Source organism: Muscardinus avellanarius (assembly GCF_963383645.1).
Source record: "Muscardinus avellanarius genome assembly, chromosome: 6".
Lineage (NCBI taxonomy): Eukaryota > Metazoa > Chordata > Mammalia > Rodentia > Gliridae > Muscardinus > Muscardinus avellanarius.
The window spans coordinates 100,303,891-100,329,983 of record NC_137791.1 but is presented as its reverse complement, the minus strand read 5'-3'; the positions used below and the strand labels follow the sequence as shown (position 1 = coordinate 100,329,983).

Here is a 26,093-nt window from a genome sequence, read left to right as displayed (position 1 = left end):
AAAGGCAAGCAACATCAGTCTAACAAGCACCTAGACCAACTGTCTCCATTCTGAGTCAGCAACGGGATCCCATGGGACTCCATCAGCCCTGTGGTTCACAAATAGTAATGTAAATCCTAAATGACCCCCTGCTGAAGCTATGAGTCATACCATCAGCCCAGTTGCAGCCAAAAATACCTCTGTGAGCCCTTCAGATTATCTGGAAAACTGGAAGGCATGAAAGTGAAAAAGAATTCTACTACAGCAGTATTCTCGTTATTATTACATTTACCCCATCCTCTTCTTTCAAGAATCCAGACACTGTTCATTATGATGCATGAACAAACCAAAGGTTCCCTGTTTACCGGAAAAGTTTGCAGTTAAAAATATCACCAAATTTTGATATTAAATCTATTTGAAATGGTCATATACTTTAATACAAGCATTATTAGCTATATTATTGTGTATGCAGATTTTTTATTATCTTTGATCCTGAAATTCTGTAACTGCTACTGAAACAAAAGCTACTCAAAATGATAAAAGGATACTCCATTTTAATTTTTAGTAAAAAAGGACTTTACTACTATCTTAATAAAGCTTCAAGGATTATTTCCTCAAAAATAATTCTACACTTCCCTTTTTTTCATAACATTATCACCACCTAAGCCCACGCCAGTTAGTTTTAAACCCTAAAGGTTTCCCTTACTCTGGTATCTATTGGAAAATGTGTGTGTGTGTGTGTGTGTGTGTGTGTGTGTGTGCGCGCGCGCACGTGTGTGTTACTGGGGACTGGGCAATTCTTTTGTTGTTCCCCTAAGGACAACCATCAGTTTCACATTTGTTGCTTCGACGATTACCCTTACATGCCCTAGATAACTAATTAAATCTATCCTTTCATATTTTCCTCTACTCAGCCTAAACACCAGCCTTGCAATTCCATTTTCTTTTAATTATGGCTTCCTCTCTTGGTATGCAAATTTTAATCTTCCTTATAAACCTTGCTGGCATTTTGGCCCACTATTTCATTTCTTGAGAGTTTGAAGAGCTTCTTTATACCATCATGGTAAACAGTGGATTTGTTTCATTTACAACAGTTCCCTGACTATGCCTGACTTGCTTAATTCTGTTGTAACAACTCTTTTAAAAAATCATATAATTAACCAATTTGTACCCTCCAACCCCCCAAAATTGAATAGAAACTCAACATCTTTTGCTTCAAAGTCTAAAAATCTTCTCAGGAGTAATTAAGAATAAACAGGAAATATTTTTATTCTTTCTAAATGTCTCCCAGGACATCCTTCTGAAAACCACTCTTACAATTCAAGTTGAGAGTTTTCGTCTGTCCTGGCAAGCTTTTAACACACAATATTCTAAAAGCACCTGGTTCTTTTATCTTTGTAATGGAAGCCATATGCTTCCCCAATATTTACTGGAATACTTAAACACAACTACAAAATTAAGCCAAATAATGGGTTTGAAAATACTATTAGGAGACATTTATAAAACTTTCTTAACCTTGTGATGTAACTCTACTCTTCTACTCATAGATAAAATTCAATTGTAGCCGGGCATGGTGACGCATGCTTGTAATCACAGCATTCAGGAGGCTGAGACCAGAGGATTGTGGTTCACGGACAGACTCAACTACTCAGTGAGACCCTCTGCAACTTAGTGAGACCCAGTTTAAATTAAACAATAAAAATCTAGGGCAGGGTTATAGCTCGGAGGTCAAATGCTCCCAGGTTCCATCCCAAGACCCGCAAAAAAAATTCAATTGCAATTATGTATTCTACCCCATTCCCGAAATATCTGTAATAGATATTACACTTTGCAATCATCTCCACAAGTGCTTGCAAATAGTATCGTCTTAAATTTGACATGCTCCTTTAAAGATATTACATGCATATCTGTATATAAGAAGGAAAACAACCCTATTATTACTTAAAATGCCCTAAAATAAACTAATCTTGTAAGAATACCAGATACAGTTTATATATAGAAAGAATGTCACCACATTCACTAAAACATTTTGAACTTATTCTGCTAAAGAATGGCTGCCATCCTGAATATTAATAATGATATTTATTAAAAATGCTCCTTTAGAGAGTCTATTTTTAAAATTTATGTGAAACCATGTTTGAAGTACTGAAATAAATAAGAAATATAAAAATGATATAATTTTAACTCATATCTAAGATTAAGATGGAAATGAACCCATTTTTCTACATACTAGTTTTTGAATTTATTAAAAAGTATAATAAAACATACAAGAATATCAAAACTATTGCCCAATAGTAGTTACCTGAAATAACTAATTCAACTGAGAGTTTGAAAGGATTTATATCTTATTATAAGTCAATATCCCTGATTTAATGAGCTTCTACATACAATTTTTACCTCTAAATATTAATTTTATTCCTATTACACACTATTTGTAAAGCATAAGATCTGTACTTCAAGAAAGGAAACAGTTCAAGCACAAAACAAGTTTTCAGAATTGTGTTGTGCCATAGCATTAAAAAATTTTTAATAATACTCATTATATTATTTTTAATAAATTGATGTTTATTTTACAGTGAATTATATGTTTTTATATACCCATAACTCAAAATGAATTAAGATAGAGCAGAAAATAATTATTTCCTTAAGGAGATAACAGGAGTACACAGAAGTCTCAACAGGAATTAACACTTGTCTTAGTTCCTCTAGGTACCAAGCTGCTCTTAACATGAATGTCCTCAACATCTAGCGCAGACACAGAAAAGCATGCACCCTGGTTCATATATTCTTACATGAACCCATAATTCTAAGTCTGACAGTAAATATGCCAAAAATCATTCTTCCTTTTCTGACAGAAAGCTCTCAGTTCAGTGAAGAAAATTCACAGTAATTATATAGCATTGATAATTGGGAAGAGAAAGAAGAAATCAATATCTAAGACATGTGAAAGGCAAAAAGAGACAAAATACGGTATGATATGAATTCATACAAAGACTTGAGTCTTTTTCATCATAATATTTCCAGTATTTAAAGTAGTAACCAGCAAGTCCTCAGCCCTTAGTAAGAAATATTTGAATGGCTGAACAGTACCTATGACTATGAAATTTGTCTAAATCCAGTTACATGGTACAAGTAGAAGTGATTGCTTATTTCCCTAGACTTCTATAGCATGTTCTTTTCATGAAACATGTATGTTCATGTTTTGAGCTATTTTGATAATGATAAAACACATATCCTCTCTTTCCTCTAAGAGCCACCATCCTTCTTCCCTTGGAAAATCAACACTGCAGCTCCTCCATCATTTTATCCTACATCTTTATATGTCTGGTGTATCGTATGCCTTCGGGACACACACATAAAGTACTAGAATAATTTCATTTGACTCTCTTGATGTTAACACATTGAACTGTAATGAATTGCTGGCTGGCCAAGCTGTTCATCTGGCATTTTCCACTGCCAATATAGATTTCTACAATATGATTGAGCTGTAGCAATAAAAAATAACACTAAAACAAATGGATCCGTCATGCCTATGTTTCACTCTACCAACTGTGTATTAAAGGGGTGGAGAGAGAAAAACTTTTACTGAACCTGAGCTTCAATGATGAAGAACAAACAACCTAAACGGGTGTGAAGTGTGCTTGTTCCTGAAAGAGTCAAAATAACAATTCCTCAAAATTATGACTGAAGGAAACACCTTTCTAACAGTGATAGTTGGCAGAAGGATGATTATTAACCAGAAACTTTTTAGAGTGAAAGCACTGCATAAGTGCTGGCTCATTAAAACACAGGTGGTATTTTCTGAGTCATGCACTTCACTGATAGCACCTTCAATTTTTCCTGAGAGTCACTGTCTGGGGAGAAAGTGCCACTATCTAATCCAATTCATTCCAGTGCTGTCATGTATTTATTCTGTCTACACTCTAAAGTCATTGCAAACTGTGTCTAGTTAGAACTCTAGCCACCTCTATACCAGGATGGTCTTGAGTACCATCCTGCAGCAGAGAGGAGGCAACCAACACAGTGTTAGTGAGGATGTTCAAAATGCTAAGGTGCTTGCTAGCTCTGCACCAAAGTAATCAAAGAATCCAAAGAGATGTGCATCACATTACTACATTTACTGCTTAACCTAGCATGCACTCAGATGAAATATATCAATATACTATTTGCATGCCAGATTGAAAGAAGGAGGAGGACAGGGATGATATTGAAAGCGTTGACTGCAAAAGCCATGCCAGGGTCTGTAATCTCCTCAGTGACATCCCACTTCCGGCAGCTAGTAGTTTCTGCTTTCTATGTGTCATACATCCCACAAGGTAATTTAAAATAAATACGAGATGACAAATGGCTTGATATCCATCATGAACACTTTTATCAAAAACTATTTACTCACTGTTATGAAATCCCCCCTCCGTTTGTATCTGGGTGAGCCAAGTGGGTATATCTGGTGCACAGCATGGAAAAGGCTCCGAATGTTTTTTTTTTTTTTTATATCTAACCTTATTCTGAGGGTTATCCTGCTGCAAACTCTAGGAGACCCCCAGGGTCAGAGTCAGATAGAAAAGGAGAGTAGACTCTCAGCTGCTTTTTGCCTCTGCAGGAGCATCAGCCCTTGGTGCAGCTGCCTGGATGTGGAGGGGATCACCAGATGTCACAGTGTTTCAAAGATGCAGAGACCTCAACATCTGGAGTTTACCTCACTCTCATCTGAGACTACAACTCCTTCACAGCTCAGTTTAAGCTCTTTCTACACATCATGCAGCCCATCTTTTCTCTATCTTTCCTTTGCCTTTTCAAGTCTATAAACCGAGAAATCAAACGAATCTGTGTGTTCTCTCTCTTCTTGAAGACATCCACCTCCCCTCAGCTTAAAGACAAGTGTGATGTTACTCCCCATAGTTGTAACTGCCTGGTTTTAAAAAAAATGAAATTGATGGACATGATTTCAATTTTATGTGCCTTAAATTATCATCAATGTTACTTATTTTTATTATATAAATATAACTTTTCTTTTATAGGCAAACTCCTTTTCATTAATAGATGATTCCATGTTGTCATGTTAGAATAATAATTACAAAGGTCAGTCAATATGTCATATTTAATATTGGTTTTGCTCTCAGAAATTCTGTACAAATAAAAAAGTGTATCTACAAAACATGTCTGCATGAATAATAAACACAAAAGTTTCCTTTCTTTAAAATTGCATTATGTGCTCCAAATAATTTATCAGTTTTTTTTTTTTAGAAATCTCAAGTCTTGCAAATTTAGTGTAATACTGGTCTCTGTCTTCATTGCATTTGTAATAGAAGTAACAATAGTATCAACAGCTGTAATAATAGCTACACATATTAAGTTTCTATGGCTTCCCAGATAATCTACAAAAGATTTAGTTATAAAAATAAAATAAACTCCTAACAAGCCAGTAAATCACATACTTTAACTTCTATTATATAAATAAAGAAACCAAACAAAGAGGGATTAAGTAACATAATAAATGTTATGCAGTTAATATATTATGGCAACATAATTCAAAATTAAAAGCAGACATTAATCTTAGCTATTACTTTATAAAGTAATACAATGTTCTTTGGAGGTCAGACTCCTTAAGTTCTGGGAGAAATCAGATCAACCATATATATATCTTATTCTTATGAATTTGAAATTAATAAAATTCATAGAAACATGATATCATACATCTCTTCAAAGCCTGAGAATAGATATCCAAAAGCTTAGTTAAAAGCTGACCCTCAAAATCTAAGTCTGTGATTTGACCTTGTCTTTTTCTTGGCTTTAGGCACAAAGCCTCAATATTTCAGGGTATAAAATAAGAACATGTTGGTGGGAATTATTACTAGATAACCTCCTAAAAACAACATTTCAAAATGTAGTTAAGCATGGTACTCAATCTAGATTTTCCAGAATTAATCTATAATTTAAATACCAAGCCTTGTCATTTCTAATTGTTATCACGGTTGAACATTGTGAATGTAAGCTGTCATAAATATATGAGGCTTGCCTACACATTCATTTTTACAATGACCCCAGAAAATTGATCCAAAAATAAATAAATTAGACTCCATTGGAGTCTCTATTCCTTTATCTGAAGTCTCTTTTGCTACTAAAGTTTTTATTCAGTTAAAATCCTCTGTGTTTTTGCTCCAATGACTAACATAAAGACTAAAGGAAAACTTGATTCAGTTATTACTTCTGAATTTAGCCAATCTGAATTTGGTAAATAAGATTCTGAGGTAATCCTACCGTAGACTTCCAACTTCACAAAGAATTAGATCTACCAAATGTGTAAGTCGTACCCATATTTTTCTTGGTGTATTTTCAAATACTCCCTCTTTTAAAAAAAATAGACTTTCATCAGTATATGCAATTACACATGCTAATGAGGTATAGTGTGATAGGAATACACACGCACACAACACTTGGTGTGTTTCTTTCTGAATCTCACTATACTCCCTCCCCTTCCCTGAACATATAATTCAGATTAGTACTGATAGTTTCATATATATACCTAGTATTATTTAAACTGTTACCTTTATTGTGGATCCTTTACTCCTCTTCTTTCCCCTGAACTTTCTCCATTGCTCCACTGTAGTTTCTACTCCTTTATCGAAGTTCTCTATTTACCCAATTTCTCTCTAGCTACCACATGTGAGAGAAAATACATAACTATTCACTTTCTAAGACTGGTTGATTTCAGTTAGCCTAATATTCTCTATTTTCATCATTTTTCTTCAAATTGCCTAATTTTGTTCTTTTTTATGGCTGAGCAGAATCCCATAGTGTGCCTACATCATAGTTTGCAATCCATTCATCTGCTGATGGACACTTAGGAAAGTTCCATAAGTTGGCTACTTTGAACTGTGCTGCCATAAACGTGGTTATGCACATCTCACTCTAACATCCTGACTTCAATTCCTTTGGAAAGACACCCAGGAAAGGTCTAACTGGATCATATGGTGGATCAGTTACCAGTCTTCTGAGAAAACTCCACACTGATCTTTACAGTAGCTATACTCACTACCTCTTAAGAAGTAATAATCTCATTGAAAATCTTTCCTCTGCTATTCCTAACAATACTAATACCTACCTATTTTATCTCATTATGCTTTCTTGAGAATTTTAATTTACTCAATCCATGTGATATATCTCTGAAACTAGAGACTATTATGCTAAGTGAGATCAGTGAGTCTCAGAAAATAAAAAGTTATCATTTTTTCATAAGGAAACTCAAACAATGTGGTAAACAAAAGAGGCTTCCGCCAAATGAGATAAACCAGCAGAATATTGGGCTGACATTGGGAAGAAAAGTGGGGAGGGAGGAAATGAGGACTGAGGAAGGGAGCAATTTAAGTAAAGTCATGTCCACACATGAAGGTATCACTGCCAATCTCACACACGTGTTATGGAGAGGAAGAAAGGGGCGGCAGGGTGGAATACAGAGGAAAATGCACCAAGTGATACCTACCTGTATGTTTGAATCATCTTGAGTCTCACTATAGTATATCCTTACAATGTATCAATAAAAGTATGTAAAAATGATATTATAATAGGTAGAACCCATCCTTCCTGCTTCACCTATGTCTCAATTATGCTACAGACCAGACAAATTAGAATGCCCCAAGTCACACATTTTGCTTATAGCAGAACCACAGCTAATACTTAAACTCCCAACATAGAATAATTGTTCTAACTCACCAAAAATTCAGCCTGAATATACTTATATTAACAGTGAGAGACCAATGTTGCAGTTAAATCAGAAATGTTACATTGATCTAGAAGATAAACGACATTCTCTGATATTCTTATACCAGTTGCATTCTAAAAAGATTACATTAAACTAATTTAAGTAAATTTACTAGATAGTAATGCTTATTTACTAGATAGTAATGCTTACCAAATAAGTACCAGGCCCTGTTTTATTTATTTATTTTATTTTTTATTTTTTGGTAGTACTGGGGTTCCTGGAAACCCTTCTACCTCTGGGCTACACTCCCAGACCTATATTATATTTTTTTTAAATGTGGAAATAGGGTTTCTTAAGCCAGTGCGGCTCGCTTAAAACCTACATGATCAACCTGTCTCTGCCTCCCAAGCACAGGGATTACAAGTGTGCGCCCCCACACCCAGATCCAGGCACTGTTTTAGATGAATATACCAGATATATCAGTGAAAAAAGGGACTAAACAAGAAAAACATCTCTGACCTGAGAGAGCCTATATTTTTCTCAAAAAAAGACAAAACACATTCATAAATATATCAATCAATAAGCCAAACATGAGAAGGAAGAAGGAGGAGAGAATGGGGTGGGAATTGGGGAAGGGCTAAATGAGTGATGTGTACAAGTGTGCCTCTTATACCCCTTAAGTTATATGACTCCAATGCACCAATATATAATTTTTAAAAAGAAATAAGTAATTGATGTCATGATAATAAATAAATATAATCTTATATATTAAGAGGTAAGTGGTTAGGAAACAAACAAAACTGAGGCTGGGTAGAGGAATTAGGTTGTCGGGGTGGACAGACTGTAGTGGTTACTAAGGTGGTCTGGATCGGCATCACTGAGAATGTGATAGTAGCTATCTCAGAGAAGAGAGAGCCCCTAAGGGAGAAGCCCACAGATCCCTGTGTGTTCAAAGGACAGAAAGAAGCCAGTGAGACTGAGCCGTATTAGCACACAGGAAAGTTGTATGAGAGATAAGGTCAAAAAGAATGGGAAAACATGCCATTGCCCAGCCTTGGAAGACACCAAATAAATGCTATTCCAAATGAGTAAAGCGCCATTGCAGTGATGTGAGCGGGTACATGATGTAATTTGACTTAAAGGTTTTAAAGGACCTATTATCATTAAACATCTTCAACTTTTATAACTCAGTACGTTATATAACCTTGGTCATATTTCTAAACCCTGATATACTCTTCTCAGAACAAAAATATTATTTCTGTTTTCCCAAAGGCAATATCAAGTGTCATAATGTCTAAGTAACTTCTTTAGGGTAAGACCTATTGAGTGAATATGGTAGTTAGGTGAAAAGGAGCAATTTTCCTGATTTAGAGTTAAAAACTGATTCCTCTTTCCTGACTATTCTTTTCTTTTTTTTTTTTTTTTGGTGGTACTGGGGTTCCTGGAAGCCCTTCTACCTCTGGGCTACACTCCCAGACCTATTTTTACATTTTTATTTGGAAACAGGGTCTCCTAAGCCAGCGCACACAGCTGTCTTCGAACCTGCGCGATCCTCCTGTCCCTGCCTCCCAAGCGCGGGGATTACAAGCGTGCGCCACCACGCCCCGGCCCCTAACTACTCTTTCATGAAAATAAAAATTTAGATCAACATTCCAGATTATCAAACAGTAGACATGATTGCTTGGTTATATTAAATTGAATTGAACACATTTTCTTTATTATTAATTTCTGAGACATAATAAAGGAAACTTTCTGTTTGAGATGACATGGGTACATTCAAGCTCAGAATTCTGGATACAAAGTATCCATACCAATTTAAATCTGCAACAGTACTCCTAGAAAGTTTTTCAGAGCCTTTTAGCGATTGTCATTTATTAACTATCTATGATATTCCAGTCACTGTACCAAATTCATTGCATAGGTCATCACATTTAATATTTATCAAAAACATAGTAATAGCAAACATGTGTCCACAGAGGCCAAAGATTTAAAGGTCACACTCCTGCTAAGAATCAAGCTAGAATCTCACTTGAATCTCCGGAGGATAAAGCTAGATTCTCGCACTAAAGTACCTTGCCTTCTGTAGCATGACATTCAAGATATCACCTCAACATCCCCAACGGAAAGGTAAAAAAGATACGAGAAGTCCCATTTTTCAGATGATTAACTGGTCAGGCAAAAGTTAATCAAGCAATCAACATTTATTTTATGGCTATAGTATGCAAATCAATACTTAGTTGCTGGAATCACAGAGGATTTATTACACAACACTCTGCCTCAATGAGCTTACAATCTTATTAAGGTAGCAAGAGACACATGAAAATGTGATAAACAACCCAAAATAATACATAGTAAGTCCCAAATGAGATATAGAGCCAACAACTGTTAAAGAAATTCAACAGATGGAAAATTGATTCTGGATGCTTCAATTCAGTTAAGATATCATTACCAAAAATGTTAAACAAGATGAGTTTTGTATTAGTACAGAGGCAAAAGAAAAACTTCCCAGCCAGAGAGCATAATATGACCAAAGCCCACAGGAGCAGATGGGAATGGATTATAAACAGAAAATGAATAACTGTGTTTGAAGTGCAAGATGGATGAGAGACCAGGTACACTGGAGAATGAAACCAGAGAAGGAGATAGTGGGAAGTCTTGTTAAATGAGAAGAGGGAAAGGGTTGGTATTTACTGAACTGTTAGTGTGGAACACATGCTTTGTGCACACATTTTTTTATGTGTGTGCAATCTTCCCAACAACTTAAATAGAAATGAAGAGAAACCAGGGATGTTTTGCAACCAAAAAAACAGACATTATCTGACCAAGGCACAAATTTGCATGTGTGGATGGAGCAGAACTCCAGCTTAGAACTCTCTTCTTCCAAGGGCTAGATTCTTCCCACTGTCTGTCACCACCAAAGGTATTTGACCAAGCAGTAGGGAACCACCAAAGGTATTTGATCAAGAGAAGAGAGTAGCATATGAAAAGTAGTGTTAAGGCTACAAGAAGAGGAATCAGATGTTGACATATTAACACATGTTCAGTATCAGATGATTGGATAAGACAAGAAAACTATACTTCATTAACCCAATAACAAGGTAATTAGGATCTACATTTGAGTGCAAGCAATGGAAATGTAAAAACTCAGGATATACTATAAAATAAATATGAAGAGATCATTGGAAATACCCAAATCCTGAAACATTTAATCCTTATACCCAAACATATAATCAGAGGGCAAATATTCCTTCTAAAAATACAGGGACAAAGTCCAAGGCATAGCTTCAATATTTTAGGATTATTTATTTATTTATTATTTATATATTTATTTGTTTATTTATTTTGCAGGTCTGGGGATGGAACCCGGGGGCATTCAACCTCCGAGCTACACCCCCTGCCCTATTTTTTTATTTTATTTTGAAACAGGGTCTCACTGAGTTGCGGAGGGCCTCACTAAGTAACTGAGGCTGTCCGTGAACTGCGATCCTCAGGTCTCAGCCTCCCAAATGCTGGGATTACAAGCTTGTGCCACCATGCCCGGCCATTATTTCTTTAAAAACACTAAGATCTATCCCTTAGAACAAAGATCTGCCTTAGTACAATATACATCTTAAGCCACAATCATGCAATATGCTAGATTGAGATAGGCTTACTTCTTTTATATGACTTAGGCAATGCCATATTTGCTAATGTGAACAGTGACTCAGTATATTCATACTCATTATTAATTAATAAAGGGATAGCATTATTTTCTGTTCTTTTCTTTTAGAAACTAACCGTATATCAACTAATTGAATTTTCCCATAATGATACAATATGTCATATTTGTGAAGTTTATTCATTTCCAGTACTCCCCTTCTAAACTGTGTGGGACCACTCAGCGATTCAAGTAAAAAACTAATAGCAATTAAATGGCATTATAGCCAAGCATGATAGTGCATACCTGTAATTCCAGTACTTGAGAGGCTAAGATAAGAGGATCACAGGTTTGAAGTCAGCCTCAGAAACTTAGTGAGACTCTTAGAAACCTAGCAAGACTCCATTTCAAATACAGCTGAGGGTGTAGCTCAGAAGTAGAATGTCCTTGGTTCAAACTTCATTCCAAAAATAATTAAAAAGGCAGCATGTAATTTAACAAATTGAGTCTCTTCTGATTTTTTCTTATCCCTGTGTAATCCCAAATATGCAAATTCCAAATTTATATGTAAAACTAACAACCACCTATAGTTTTCAAAGTTATATTTACATATTAAAATACTCAGTAAATGCAAATATTTTAAGCACCTTAATATTATGAAGTTGTCAAACCTGGAAATAACTACGCAAATCTTTGATTTGTATCAAGTGTTCAAAAATTTTGTCCTAATTCTTAATTGTTAAGCTAAACATTTTAATAATTACATGTGCATATGAATGTATGTCACATATAGGTTTCATAGTTAAGATGTTTAGTTGTGTGTGTGTGTGTGTGTGTGTGTGTGTGTGTGTGCGTGCGTGTATGAATAGTTGTGGTAGAATTGATGAGTAACCATATTTGGATTCAGAATCCTTTCAGGAATTACACTCCTATCCTACTTTTACCAAACTATTTTAGCAATACTGAAGGAAAATTAAAATTTAACATATTAGCCAAACTTAATTTTCTTTACCTTCATGAATATATTTTTGAGCTAAACAGTAACATTTTTCAGTCATAGTGGTACACTTCTATAATCCCAGTACTTGGGAGGCTGAAACAAGAGAATCACAGGTTCAAGGACAGCTTCAGCAAGTAGTGAGACTCTCATCAGCCTAATGAGACCCTGTTTCCAAATAAGAAATAAAATTGAACTGGGGGGGGTGGTATAGCTTGAAGGCAGAATGCTGCTGCGTTCAATCCTCAGCACCACACACAAAAAAATTAATGTTTAAGTGTGAAATCAAAGTGTGCTAAAACCCAATCGCTTATAGCCAACGTTTATCTAAAATGATTCTGGAAGTTTCCAGAAAGTAAAAAAAACCCTTGCTATATTTTATCATTTGCATTGTAAATAAATCATTATATAATCCTAAAAAGTGTATTTGTTTAAAATAACCCATTTATTTTTGTTTCTTATTTTTAACACACAGCAATGTATTTACATATAAAATATATTAAACTATGAATATTAACCTTAACTTTTAAAGGCATGATTTTGTGAGAGTTTTAAAAAAGGAAATATTTTTACCTCCCAGTCCTGGTCTAAGCCGATTATCGTAACCATCCAGAAGTCTGTCTAGAATTCTTGTAAAGATGGTAATGTTATTTTTAGCCTCGTCTTCTTGGATGTTAGCCAGCACCAACCTAAACAGATAATTTTACAAGCTGATATATACACATATGTGTGTTTTGCAAGTTCTGACATGCTCTTCTTCCTTAATTTGAATTTAGGGATCCTGAAGCTATTATTGCCACTCATTTTTTTTTATTTCTGTAAATATCAGTATGTCTGTGGGGAAGTGAAATACACTGTTGAAAAAGATAAATTAAGTAATAGATTGTCAGAAGTGTGATGGTAAAACTATTTAAGATTTTTAGCACTTAGCCTTTTACATGGACTAATCTCTTCTTCCAAAATCTAGTCCCTAGAATATAATGTGATTATAGATCATCATCTGCTCACATTATTAGTAATGCTATTTCATAATTATAAAGGCTCAGTAATCAAAAGAACTCTTGAAATGATTCTTGAAGTTTTGGGATGTTAATTGAAAAGCAATTTGCCCACTTGGAGGTACAAAACATTCTTTTCCTCAAAAACATCTTTCTTTTTCTTTTTATGTTTTTTGCACTTTTAAAACAAGATTGTTTCCTTAGTTTGGGTATACCTCCACCCAATGGCCAAGTGCAATATAGACACCAGGGAAACTCCACGGGCTGTGTGCCAGGCTCAACCGCAGCCAGAAGGTGGAGGTGGGCTCCAAGAGCATCAGAGACACACACAGCTGCAGAGAGACCTGGAGGGCCAGTCCCTCCTGACTGGTCTCAGAAGAAGCATAAGAGGCCATACAAAGATTAAAATGCCAAATTTTTCTTTTTCTTTGTGTGATAAATTTGTAGGAAGAACAGATTATCTTAAAATATCATCAGAAAAGGTTTATAGATGGTGATTTTCTCCATTATGTCTCCCTCATAAAGCCAGAGACCTGATTTTGTGACATCCAGCAATTTGGTGCAGAAGCAACTTCATGTATAAAACAGAATGTCCCTTTTCACTGCCATTTTTTTTTTCAGAATGATTCAGAGATTTAAATTACTGAATCATTTATATAATAGAATAAAATACTGGCATGAGCATTACTGGTCAAATATAGAACAAAAAATTAGCAGAAAGAAATTCAATTAGGGCAATGAGGATTTTAATTATTATTATTATTTGATTATATATTGTTTGTATCTTTAAAATCAATGATGAAATCCAATTATATTCTTCAAAGTTTGTTGTGTAAAATAACATTGAAAGAGTCTATTTGCATTTAAATAAATACAAACCAAGTAGTTAAAATACTCAAATCAAAAATTTGATAACTAACTTTAAACAAGTATTACTTTAAGAGCAGAATAAATAATAAGATATTACTATCATGATAAAAATTTTCAAAACCTGTAAGTAAATCAGTCAATACTCTCAAAAATTTCTACATTGCCTACTTAATTTTAAAACCAGTCACTAAGCAAAACATAAAGTTCCACGTAAAGATTTTTACTCAAAAGTTTTTAATCACATTTCACATTTGCTTTCTAAAATTCATATTTAAATGTTAAGTAAGCAGATCTCTTCCAATTAAATAAAGTCTTTATAAGCAGAATTTTCTCAATTTCAGAAAATATTTTCACTCTTGACCATTACTTGGCAGAAATATAAAAATTAAAGGGAATTAAATTACATTGGTTTAGTTTTACAGGTTATGGTTACAAGTGTAATAAAAATAGTACTTTGATTTTTATGATGTTTTAAAAATATAATCTAAAAGCATTAAATAAAAGATACCATGTGTGACAAAAATCAGAAAGACTACAACCAAGATGAAGTATTGAAAGCAACAAAAATAAATTTTGTTTAATAGAGTAAGCAAAATAAAATTATTTACACATTTAAAATAAGCACCTCTTTTGACAATAATCATCTGAGTAATAAAAGATCTCTAAATTAATTGTGTGAAAAGTTGATAAACAAATCAAGCTTTTGTTTTATTGTTTGTGACTATGAAGTTGTATACTACCTCCACCTAGAGGTTTAAGACTCACACATCATTTGGGTTTTCTATGTTGATTAAAAGCCAAGACCATTTAAAGAAAGAAACAAACAACAACAAAAGATTAAGTTACCACTCAAATCATTTAGCTGATTAGACAGAAATGTTTTTTGATGAAAAACTTTCTTACTGAATTTCAGGATTATCATAAATGCATATGACTTAACCACTTCCATTCCTTGTGAGAATATGCCATCAAAAGGATATTATTCAGAAATTTTTGTATATAAATGTTTCTATACACTTTTCCATTTCTTTGCTAAAAAACAAGAAGCAGCAAACTTTTAGTGGTTTCTGCCACTTCCTAGTTCACTTTTCTAGTGCAATCCTTTGTGTGTGTGTGTGTGTGTGTGTGTGTGTGTGTGTGTGTAAGAGAGAGAGAAATATTTCCTCAAGGCACCCTGATTCTCACAATATACAGGTACATTGATGGCATTCCAAAGAAAAAGCACACCTTTACACTGAATTAAAACAGTCGGACACAATAAATATCTCACCTGGCTGGATCCCACACCAAGAAAACAAGAAGCAACGACTGCATGGTGGAAATGTTCAATTTCGCCTTCATCACCCCTCTTTGCAAAGCCATGAAAGAAAAGCAAAATACACTTAAAATTACGTTCAGACCCACCATCCAAGTAACGCAAAAGAATGTCATTTCAATGGGGAATTGGAGTTAAAGAGATGAAGATTACTCCTGTAGACTGACTGGAGGGCATGGGATGAGGCGATTGGGGGAGGATATATACCTATGGCAAGATGACCAAGTAATGAGACTTTGCTCTGCCAGCAACTTCCCCCAACCCCACCATCAGCAAACAATGTGCACCTATGAAGTAATAACACCAGGGAATCTAAACTGACAGAGCTGGAGAAGGGAATAGGTTCTGGAGGGGAGCTTGAAAAAGAGGAGGAGAAATGGGTACTTCATGGCACAACTCCCTTCACCAAGACCACCCCCGCAGCAACTACACCGGGAAAGGCAGGCAAGAGGCAACCCAACCACTTTCCAATTATATTCTTTCCATTACAATGAATCGCGGTCCTCGCGTCTTCACTTCCTCCAACATAAAAAATATATATATCAAATCAAAATCTCTCTCCCTTGCCCATCCACGGTTCCCCAAGACTATCTAGAAGGCAGCCGGGTGCAGATCAAGTGCTGCGAAACGACGCTTTTGACAGCTGCTCAGAAGCCAACAACCACAATAAGCGAGGGAGCGGGAGCTGTGGGATCAAAGCCCAGCCAGGCAGGCGGCGGCGATCGCAGCGTGCAAAGTTGAGACTATAAAAGACCGGGGCGAACGTGCTGCCTGCCCGGCTGGCGCTGGGATCGTCCTGTAGTTACAAATGCGCTTCTGACGATGCGTGCTGAAATTAATAGCATTCAAAGGTTGGAAGGGAGAGGGGAACCTGAGCCTCCTCGGTTCCCAGGGAGCACCCGGGATTGGGGTGGTGGGAGATGAGACGCGCATGGGAAAGGGACCCCATGGGGACCAACGTGTGTGCGACCCTACCTTGAAGGAGCTAGAAGAATTCGCTGTTTTCCTCCCAGATCTTGAGCAGATAGGAAACTTGAGAGAGAGAGAGAGAGAGAGAGAGAGAGAGAGAGAGAGAGAGAGAGAGAGAGAGAGAGAGAGAGAGAGAGAGAGAGAGAGAGAGAGAGAGACTGCAGCAGCAGCTACCGAAGGAGCCGGAGCGACGGACTGGTGGAAGCCGAGGGAGAGCGAGCGCGGAGCGGCGGCGGCAGCTCGAGTACCGCGGCGGAGGCGATCGTAGTGGCGGTGATGGGCGGAGGAGGAGGAAGAGGAGGAAGAGGAGGAGGGGGAGGCGGTGGCAGGAGCTGGGAGGGGGCGCGGGCGGAGGCGCGTTGTTGCGCGTTGCGCGCAGGCGGTGGCGGGCACGAGCCCCGCGCCTGGAGGAGGAGCCAGGCTGAAGAGGAAGGCTAACGAGGTTCCCCGGAACGCGGGGACCCCCAGCCCCCACCCTAACCCCGGGTAGCAGACCGCCGCCCTCCCGCACCTGCAGCGGCGTGGGGACCCAGAGCGCCCGGAGCGCGGCTGGCGGTGCCCACGCCGAGCGCGGGAGGAGCGGAGCCCACGCCGCGGGTGATGCTCCCGGGAGGCCCGAGGCCCCCGGGGGCTGCCGGTGTGTGTCGTGGAAGTCGGGGATTCAGTGTGCCTGCGAGGGCCTAGATCCCCAGGGCTGCGCCCGCCTCTGGTCCCCCAGCATCCCTAGGTTGTGGAGCGACAAGGCTGAGAGGTAACGAGGTACCGTCCCTGCTGGAGGGCGAGGGCACTGATCGTGCCGCTACTTAGTCATCAGCGCATCCACGCAGGAGCAAGTCCAGCGCATGTTGCGTGGAACCAGGGAGCTGGAAGTTTCTTTGATTTTTCTGAGCCCTCTTGATACACTGTATTCATTCCTCCACACGCCTGCCATAGGGACCCATTTCTCCTCAGAACTCCCAGGGCTGTGGACTTCCCCGGAGCTGGCCAGCCAAATCCATTTGCGGATTGCACACCTGGGGAAACCGCCCGTTCACCTTCAGCAATCATTTTCTTCAGCCTCTGGAGTTCCCAGGCTTTCTCCTGAGCAAGTGATCAAACTCAATCAACAGCTCTAAAAAGTTTGCATTACCCCCAGCAAAAAGAGACCTGCTGTGCTTCTACTAGCTCCGCAGTTCATTCCCCAGGAGGTGGAAAGGCTGAGTTTTGAAATTTTCCCCTTTTAGGGCTTTTTTTTTTTTTTCAGGCAAAAGACTTGTAAATTCGATTCGCATAGTACACTTAACATTGTGCATTTTGACCCATCTGATCTTTTATTTTATCTGAGGCAATAAAATCCAAACGTGCAACTTGAACACGAGAGAGGTTTTCGTTTTTGTACTGCACATACCACAGAATGTTGTGCACATTCAAAGGCACAGCAGAGCTGGTGTTTATCTCTTCCAGAAGTTACAAATGTCAGATACTTTTAAAAGGAAAAGAGAGAAAAATATGCTGATATGTTTCTGTCGTTTTACATGGAGAGTCAATGTGTGCCAAACACTTCAATTTTCCTAGTTAGGCACCAAAAATTCAGATGGTTTTTTTTTTTTTTCCTAGATGGTGCAGTTTTCGTTTTAGTGTTAGGCATCGCTAATCTACAGTAAATTTTAGCTTTGCTTTGAGGATTATGTGAAGAGAATAAAACCTTCTCATTGTCAAGATTTCAAGCTGTCCTTCTAACCTATATTAGCTATCATTTTCTAAATGAGTATTTAATGTGCTACAACCTAAACAAACATTTGCTGTCCTATTTAGCTGGCTTTGTGGAGAATGGAACACCACCCAGCTTTCTCCTCCCTCATTAATATTCCTTTCCTGCCTTGCCCATTGCAGAGTCTAATTGAAATTCACAAAGATAAAAGGCATGCCATTTAAAACCTTGCAACCAGGGAATCTAAACCTCTCACACTTGGCGTGAACACTTTCCATCCTACTGTATTTTCCTACTCCATTTCTGTTAGTCAATCTTCATTAGAACCTCTGTTACTCTACTATTTATATTTTTACTAAATTATTTATATTTTGATAATAGAATTTGAGCAGCACATGGCTTCTCCCCAACTGTAATTGCTAAGCTCCAACAAAATGTCTCTTTCATGGAAGTCACAATTTTCAAAATATCTTTAGCAACTATTTTCATACCTACCTCTATAATACTGAGACTGGATTTCCCTATATAGTGATAGTACTTTATAGATCTTGTTCTTAATTGCTTTATTTCAAAATTTAAAGCAATTGGAATTATTTTTTCTAAAATATTAGCTTTTCCCATTAATGCCATTTTTTCCTTTTTTTTTTTTGTACTAAGGATTGAACCTAGGGGTGTTCTACCTCTGAACTAGAATCTCAGCCATATTTAATGAATTTTTTCTTTATTTTGAAATAATTGCTGAAGGTCTCACAAGTTACTGAGACTATCCTCAAATCCACCATCCTTCTGTCTCAGCCTCCTTAATACTGAGATTGTAAGCATTCACCATCACGCCACAGCTAGCGCCATTAGCGCCCTTATTAAATTTGCCTTTATTATTGATCCACTTTTATGGAACATCACAGAGTTCAAACTATTTTGAATTATCTTCACTCTTTGCTTTAAAAAAAAGTGTTGTTAGACAAGTTCACAGTAAAAATTAAATTTAAAAAAATCCTTATAAAGTTTCCAAATTTTAGTTCTCCCCCACAAAATATTTTGCAATTTTATTTATATTGGGTAGCTATGATTTAAACTTTATTGTACATTGAAGGGAATGCCAATCAAAAAAGCTTATTGGCAGTGGCAGAACTCTGGTTCAGAATTATGTACGTATAACTATATATACATATATTTTTCACTGTATGTCTCATCTAGGCAAGTTTTATTAGAATTTGGAGGGTGCCCCAAATACCTAACAAATACAACCTGGTTTCTTTTTCAGTTTTTTGTACTAGAGTGTGGGTTAACTGCCTGAGATTGAAGAGCCGGCCTTGTGAGTGATGAATACGTGCTTCTTACTAACTCTTTTGGGAATATGTCCTGAGGCAACCAATCCTGGAGAAAAATTGACAACTAATAAGTTGCCTGTGCATCTATCTCCACGTATGTCTGACGGGTGCAAAACCTGTTTGAACCTGTTATGAATTAATTTCTCACAAATTGGATTTGAGGAGTTACTTTTCATATATTCCCTATCCCTAAGACCAAAGTCCCTAAGAAAATGTCCACATGAGGACCAAGAATTTAAAAAAAAAAAAAACTGAAGAATTGGGGAAACTTGGTTTAGTCTGTTTTTTTCTTTCATTGTATCTCATAATATTGTGCAGTATTTAAATTTGTTATAAAAACTGTTCATTTATTTGAAAAAAATAATTTCTAGGGCTTCCATTTTTAGTACAAAGCTTGGTACTGCTGCTGTTGAAAACTACTACTCTATCTGCCTTAAGATGGTCAATCAATATTTAAGTGTTCTATAAAATAATGTGATATATATAGTGTACATATATATGATAAGTTAATTATACTGTGTTGTATATGGTGTGGATATATTATATATGTCTACAAAAATATACAGAAATATATATCTGCGAATAGATATCTGGATGAATATAAATAAATTTGAGTATTATAATAAAAATAGTATTTAACACATTTTTTAAAAACTTATTTGGTTTTAATACTATAAGACTGTATTATGGTGATTTCCACATATTTTGAAGATAAATATCATAAGTACTTCAACATAAATAGCATTTCATCTGTTTTTCAGTACAGTATATCAGAATATAATAAATTTGCATGTACGTTATTCCATATCTTCTTAGGTTAGGATATAAATTTATGAAAATTGAAACAAAAAAGTTAGGAACTAAATAAAGATTATTCAATTTTTTACAAAATTAAATTCTATCCTGTACTTCCATTGACCCTGAATTTCTTAATAATTTCAAAATGTGCTTGGAGTAGAAGTCTGTTCACAAATGTTCTGGAGCAAATACCCATTTGGCAACTCTTAAGTCAAAATTAAGGCTTGATCAAGTTCCATTTTTCCTGCAAGCTGAAATTAGATGGATAGTTAGTCTCCCAGATTCTAAAAGAAAAACAGCTGGAAAGTGGGAGTAACTAGTTTTATAAACAAATAATCCTGAAACTACTCTCTTACATTAATGTATCTAGGTCACATTTCATTAGAGCTAAATATATTGTGTATACTAGCTGGGATAAGCTATGCACATTAGCTTCTTCAAATAGACTTTGTAACTCTGTTTATAAAGTAATTTTACAAATTCTCATCCAACTTGCGAATTGAATATATAAAGTATTCAGGATATCCTGGTGGTTTCTATATTTTAAAACTATTTATACCATCATACACATACAGAGTAATTTGGAAGGAATTTATTTTGCCTTCTTTTTGCGAAATTAGAATTTATTTCTAAGTTATTACATTGCTTCCTACAGCAAAGGGTAAAACTCCAGTAATTCAAACCAATACTCCTTTTGAAAAAAATATACATACAATGAATTTTGTTAAAGCGTAAGTTGCTACATGACCAGTGCCCTTGGCATGAGATATATTCTGTAGATGGTAGCCCTAGCATTAAAAAATAGCTTAAAACCTATATCTTCATTTATATAGCAGTTTAGATGTCATTTTAAATACTTTACGTATAATAATTATTTTTTGGTGGTACTGGGGTTCCTAGAAGTCCTTCTACCTCCGGGCTACACTCCCAGACCTATTTTATACTTTTTATTTGGAAACAGGGTCTCTTAAGCCAGCGCGGCTGGCTTCGAACCTGCGTGATCCTCCTGTCTCCGCCTCCCAAGCGCTGGGATTACAAGTGTGCGCCACCACGCCCCTCTAATAATTAATTTAATCTTTAAACATAATAAGTAGGCAGGGCACAATGACCCATACCTAAAATCCCAGTACTTGGGAGGCTGAAATAGTGCAGCGTACACTTGATCTTAGCCAGAAGGCCAAGAAGAGATGAATCAGTGTAGAGTAACTTAGCAAGACCTTGTTTCAGAAATAAACAGGGCCTTTGTCACATATCAAAGTCAACCACTAAGCCAAACATGAGAAGGAGGGAGGGGGAATGGGGAGGGATTTGGGAAAGGGCTAAATGAGTGATGTGTGTGTGCATGTGTGCCTCTACCGTCTTGTACCCGTTAAGGTGTATGACTACAATGCACCAATAAAAAAATATTTTAAAAAGAAATAAACGGGGTCTTGCTCAGAGGAAGAATGTCTCTGGGTTCAATCTCTAGTGCCGTACACACACACACACACACACACACACACACACACCACACACACACCACACACACACACACACACCACGCACACGCACAAAGTAAGAGGCTACTTTCACTGACAATAAATTTTAGGCAGAGAAAGATTAACCTGACTGAAAGCTTCAAAATGGTGTAGTCAGGAGAAGAGCCAAGCAATATGGTACTATGGCTCCTGCATTCCTGCTCCTAACTACTATACCTCAGGATGCACAATTATGAAGAAGAAACAAACAGAAATAGTACCAAAATCAGGGGTGGAGAAAGTCCAGAACCCAGTTGGAGCCCATTTCCAAACATGTCAGGTAGGATGAAGTTGGCCTCAGCTGAAGAGCTGAAGAATTATTCCAATACCATTATTTATAGCATGCAATTCTTCTGTCTTAAGAGGAAAAGAGGGTGAGCATATTGTAAAGAAATAAGTAAAAAATATAGTCAGGCTATGAGTTTTATGATCATTTTGAGACATGAAAGAGAAAATAGAAACCAATTATTTTTAAGAAAAAAGTGAATAATGCCATAGCAAATTAATTATGGAATTTAATTATTTTAAATATAGATAATTTCTCCATGATAGAAACTTTGTATTTTCCAGAATGACTTGTTCATGGGTGCTCAATAAATAATTGCTTGTCTTTATAGAGTTAAGTACTCAGAATAAATTGGGAAACTTGTTTCCAGAATTTAAAATGTTATGACCTAAAGAGGTCTCATCTGTGATATATGCTAGTAACTTCCAAATCTCTATGTCTAATGTCTCTCTCTCTCTCTCTCTCTAGCACTGTGTAGATATCTTCTCTGGTGTTCTCTAACTTACCCCTTGCTCTTACTCAAATCCTCAAAACTGGGGGGTCATTCTATGCTATTTTCCTCAACCCCCACCATTGCCACACAAACACATTACTCTCTATAAGGCAGCATCTCCACGCAACCCACTCTCTGACCTGTTCTCTCCATTAGCCATTCCATGGCCTTTGTTCCACTTCACCAGAACTACTGTACCAGAGGCTTCCTAACTAGTTTATCTGCTACTGATCTCATATTTCTCCAGGTTATCTCCTCGCACAAGGCCAAGAAAAGAGTCGGTCAAAAGCCAATATTGATAGTGTCACTCATCACTTAATATCTTTCCCTGGTAACAGCACGAAAGGCAAAACTCCTTGGTAGAGCACATCTAACTCCACCTTGTATCTCCGTCCTCAACTCTGTTATTTGCACTCTTTGTTGCATATATGTGTGTACATGCTTGTTCATGCACACACACACACACACACACACACACACACACACACACAGAGTCACAATTCATCTCTCCAGCATCTTCCTTCCTTCTATGCTCCCAATAAATAAAACTCTTTGAGTTTCTCTCAAATGGCAAGACGTTTTCTGACATCTATGCTTTGAGTTCTCATTACCCCTCCATCTAATATGCAACTTTTTACCTGGGTTCATAACAAATTTTTCCGTTGCTTCCTTGAATTGAGTGTAACTATTTAACATGAAACTAGAATACTCAAAGGAACTTACTTTTCTATTTCACTATCTTGGTCATTTTGGGTTCCTGTAACAAAAATGTCATAAAATAGGAAGCCTTTAAACAATGTTAATTATTTTGCCCAGTTCTCTGTAGGTTTGAAATCCCAACATCAAAACCCAATGACCAAATGAGGTAAAACATACCTGTCTGTGTATATATATATCTGTTATATATATATACCTGTCTATATATATATATATATATATATATATATATATATATATATATATCATGCTGAGATTAGCCAGGCACAGAAAGTGAAGGCTCATTTTTTTCTTATGTTGAAGTTATGGAGAAATTGGGATACAAGAGGGACTTCACATAAAGAAACAAAAGCCCCAGTGGAGTGATGAAATGGATCTATGGGAGGGAGGTGAGGCAAAGAAGGGAGACTTAATGAGGGAAACAGTTCAAATGATGCTATGTGTATATATATGAAATTATCAGTGTCAATCACAATATCATGTACAGGAAAGAAATCCAGGTGGAAGTTCCCTATCACTCTGGAATTATTATGATATGTGACTAAAATGCATCGATATACATATTAAAAGTAAAACCTAGCCGGGCATGGTGGCTCATGTTTGTAATCCCCGCACTTGCCAGGCGGAGACAGGAGGATAGTGCAGGTTTGAAGTCAGTCATGCTAGCTTAAGAGACCCTGTTTCCAAATATATAGAGGTCTGGGAGTGTAGCCCAGAGGTAGAAGGGTTTCCAGGAACCCCAGTACCACAAAAAAAATAGTAAATAAATAAATAAATAAATAAATAAATAAATAAATAAACCTTGAACTCTGCTTCTAAACATGTAGGTTCAAATACTAATTCTATTACTTACTCACTGCATAATCTCAAACAAATTTCTCAGCTTCACTATATGTTAGTTCTCATACCTATAGGATAAACATAATTGTAAACCCTATTTCTTATGATCATTACAAACACTGTATGAGTTCATGGACAACTGAGTCACATGCCCAGAATAAGACTTGAATTATAGGCAACACTATGTGGTGTTTGTTTATCTTACTGAAGTATTTAAGATGATTAGATCACTGCCTTTATAATTAAGAGATGAGATATAATTAATTGAATTCATTGGCTTTTAATGTACTGAATCTTTGACTCTTACTTTTTCTCATGATTAAGTTCCTTTAGACTCTTCCCTACCCACATTTAAGCTCCTACCTTTACAAGATAGTTCAATATATACACCCACTTTCTGTTATTTTGCCTTACTTTTTATTTCTCATAAATACAGTTTCCCTCATTCTCTATTTTCTGTGCTTGCTCTCTCTCTCTCTCTCTCTCTCTCTCTCTCTCTCTCTTTCCCTCTCTCCCTCTCTCCCTCTCTCCTGTCCTCCTTTTCATATACCATGCCCTCCTTTTTATTCAAGCCTGGACCTGCATTTCCATCTTTTGTTAGTTCTCTGGTGTCCCCTTGAACTCCCTCATTCTCATTAGTATTCATATATAGTGTAAATCTGCATTTTTTGAGCACTAGTCTTTTGGCACAAGGAAGAATGTGTGTTTATGACTGCATACAGATAAGAAGGTGTCTGTTTAGGCAAATGAGACTGGAGGGCCTGTGCTGCACAGATGTAGGCAGCCCGGGCTGTGTCTGTGTGTTCTGTTTAAGCAAAGCTATTAAATCCACTCAAGTGTATTGTACTGACCCATTATATTAATTAAATTAAAAAGTCAAGTGACTTTCTCTTTTCTATCAAGTACTGACTTACCTGAAATAAGATAAGGATCACATATTGGATTTTTTTTACAGAAATAAAATAAGATCCAGAGTAATAAAAGCCTGTAATTCCAATACTTGATAGGCTGAGAAAGGAGGACCACAAGTTCTCCACAACTTAGTGAGACCCTATCTCAAAATAAAAATTAAAAAGGCTGTGGATGTATCCAGGTGTGGTGGCTCATGCTTGTAATCCCACACATGGGAGGCTGAGACTGGAGGATCGTGTAGATTCAAAGCCAGCCTCAGCTGCTTAAGAGACCCTGTTTCCAAATAAAATATAAAATAGGTCTGGGAGTGTAGCCCGGTGGTAGAAGGCCCCTGGGTTCCATCCCCAGTACCACCCAAAAAAAAAAAAAAAAAAAGGCTATGGATGTAACTCAGTGGTAGAGTGCCTTTGGTTTCATTCTTCAGTATTATATGTACATATGTAAATACATAAATAAAGAAGACATATATATTCTTCCTTTCCCTGTGTCTTTTGTGACAGACAGGGTATCATTTGTAAAAGAGGAATCTGAATTTTCTGCACTGTGAGAGTTGACAAATCATCCTTAAAGGGTGCTTTTTTTTTCAATAGTGAAATATTAAAAAGAAGCTAATAAAAGATATTAGTATTATCCAGAAAATCTTGCTACATGTATGGACATATTGAATTCATTTTCTCTTGTTAAAATTAGAGGGGCCAGCGGAACTCAACTTTGACCGAATGAGGATGGGTGAGCAAAGGAAACATGATGGTAACTGAATGAATAAGCAGCAGATCCAGCGTGCGCTTCCTTCTCTGGTATCTGGCTGTGGCCAGAGATGGAATGTAGTTACTCAGTGGGTCCTTGATTGAGGATGACAAAGATCAGCACCCAGCTGACTCTCACAGGATCTATATAGCATGGACTGGAAATAAACATTTCTTGTGCTAAGCCTTTAAAATTTGTAGTAGTGTCCAACTACAGAATAACTTAATCTGTCATGACCACTGGAGGATGAAGAGCAAAAGAAAGCTTTGCTTTTTTATTTTTAATGCCAAATATTGAG

General features: G+C 36.7%; 1 protein-coding gene across 2 annotated transcripts in view; it reads right to left on the bottom strand.

Annotated features, from left to right (window-relative positions):
* The window catches only part of GABRA2 (gamma-aminobutyric acid type A receptor subunit alpha2), a gene marked incomplete at both ends in the record, with an annotated part of 129,625 nt that extends 114,083 nt beyond the window's left edge, over positions 1-15,542 (bottom strand). Inside the window, 2 exons of one of the 2 annotated variants that reach the window (XM_080697583.1) lie at positions 12,886-13,001; positions 15,451-15,542. In XM_080697583.1, coding sequence (XP_080553709.1) covers positions 12,886-13,001; positions 15,451-15,542 — 208 coding nt within the window. The remainder of the gene's footprint in view (positions 1-12,885; positions 13,002-15,450) is intronic. The other variant, XM_080697582.1, reaches the window with a different exon arrangement.
* Between the last annotated feature and the right edge of the window lie 10,551 nt (positions 15,543-26,093).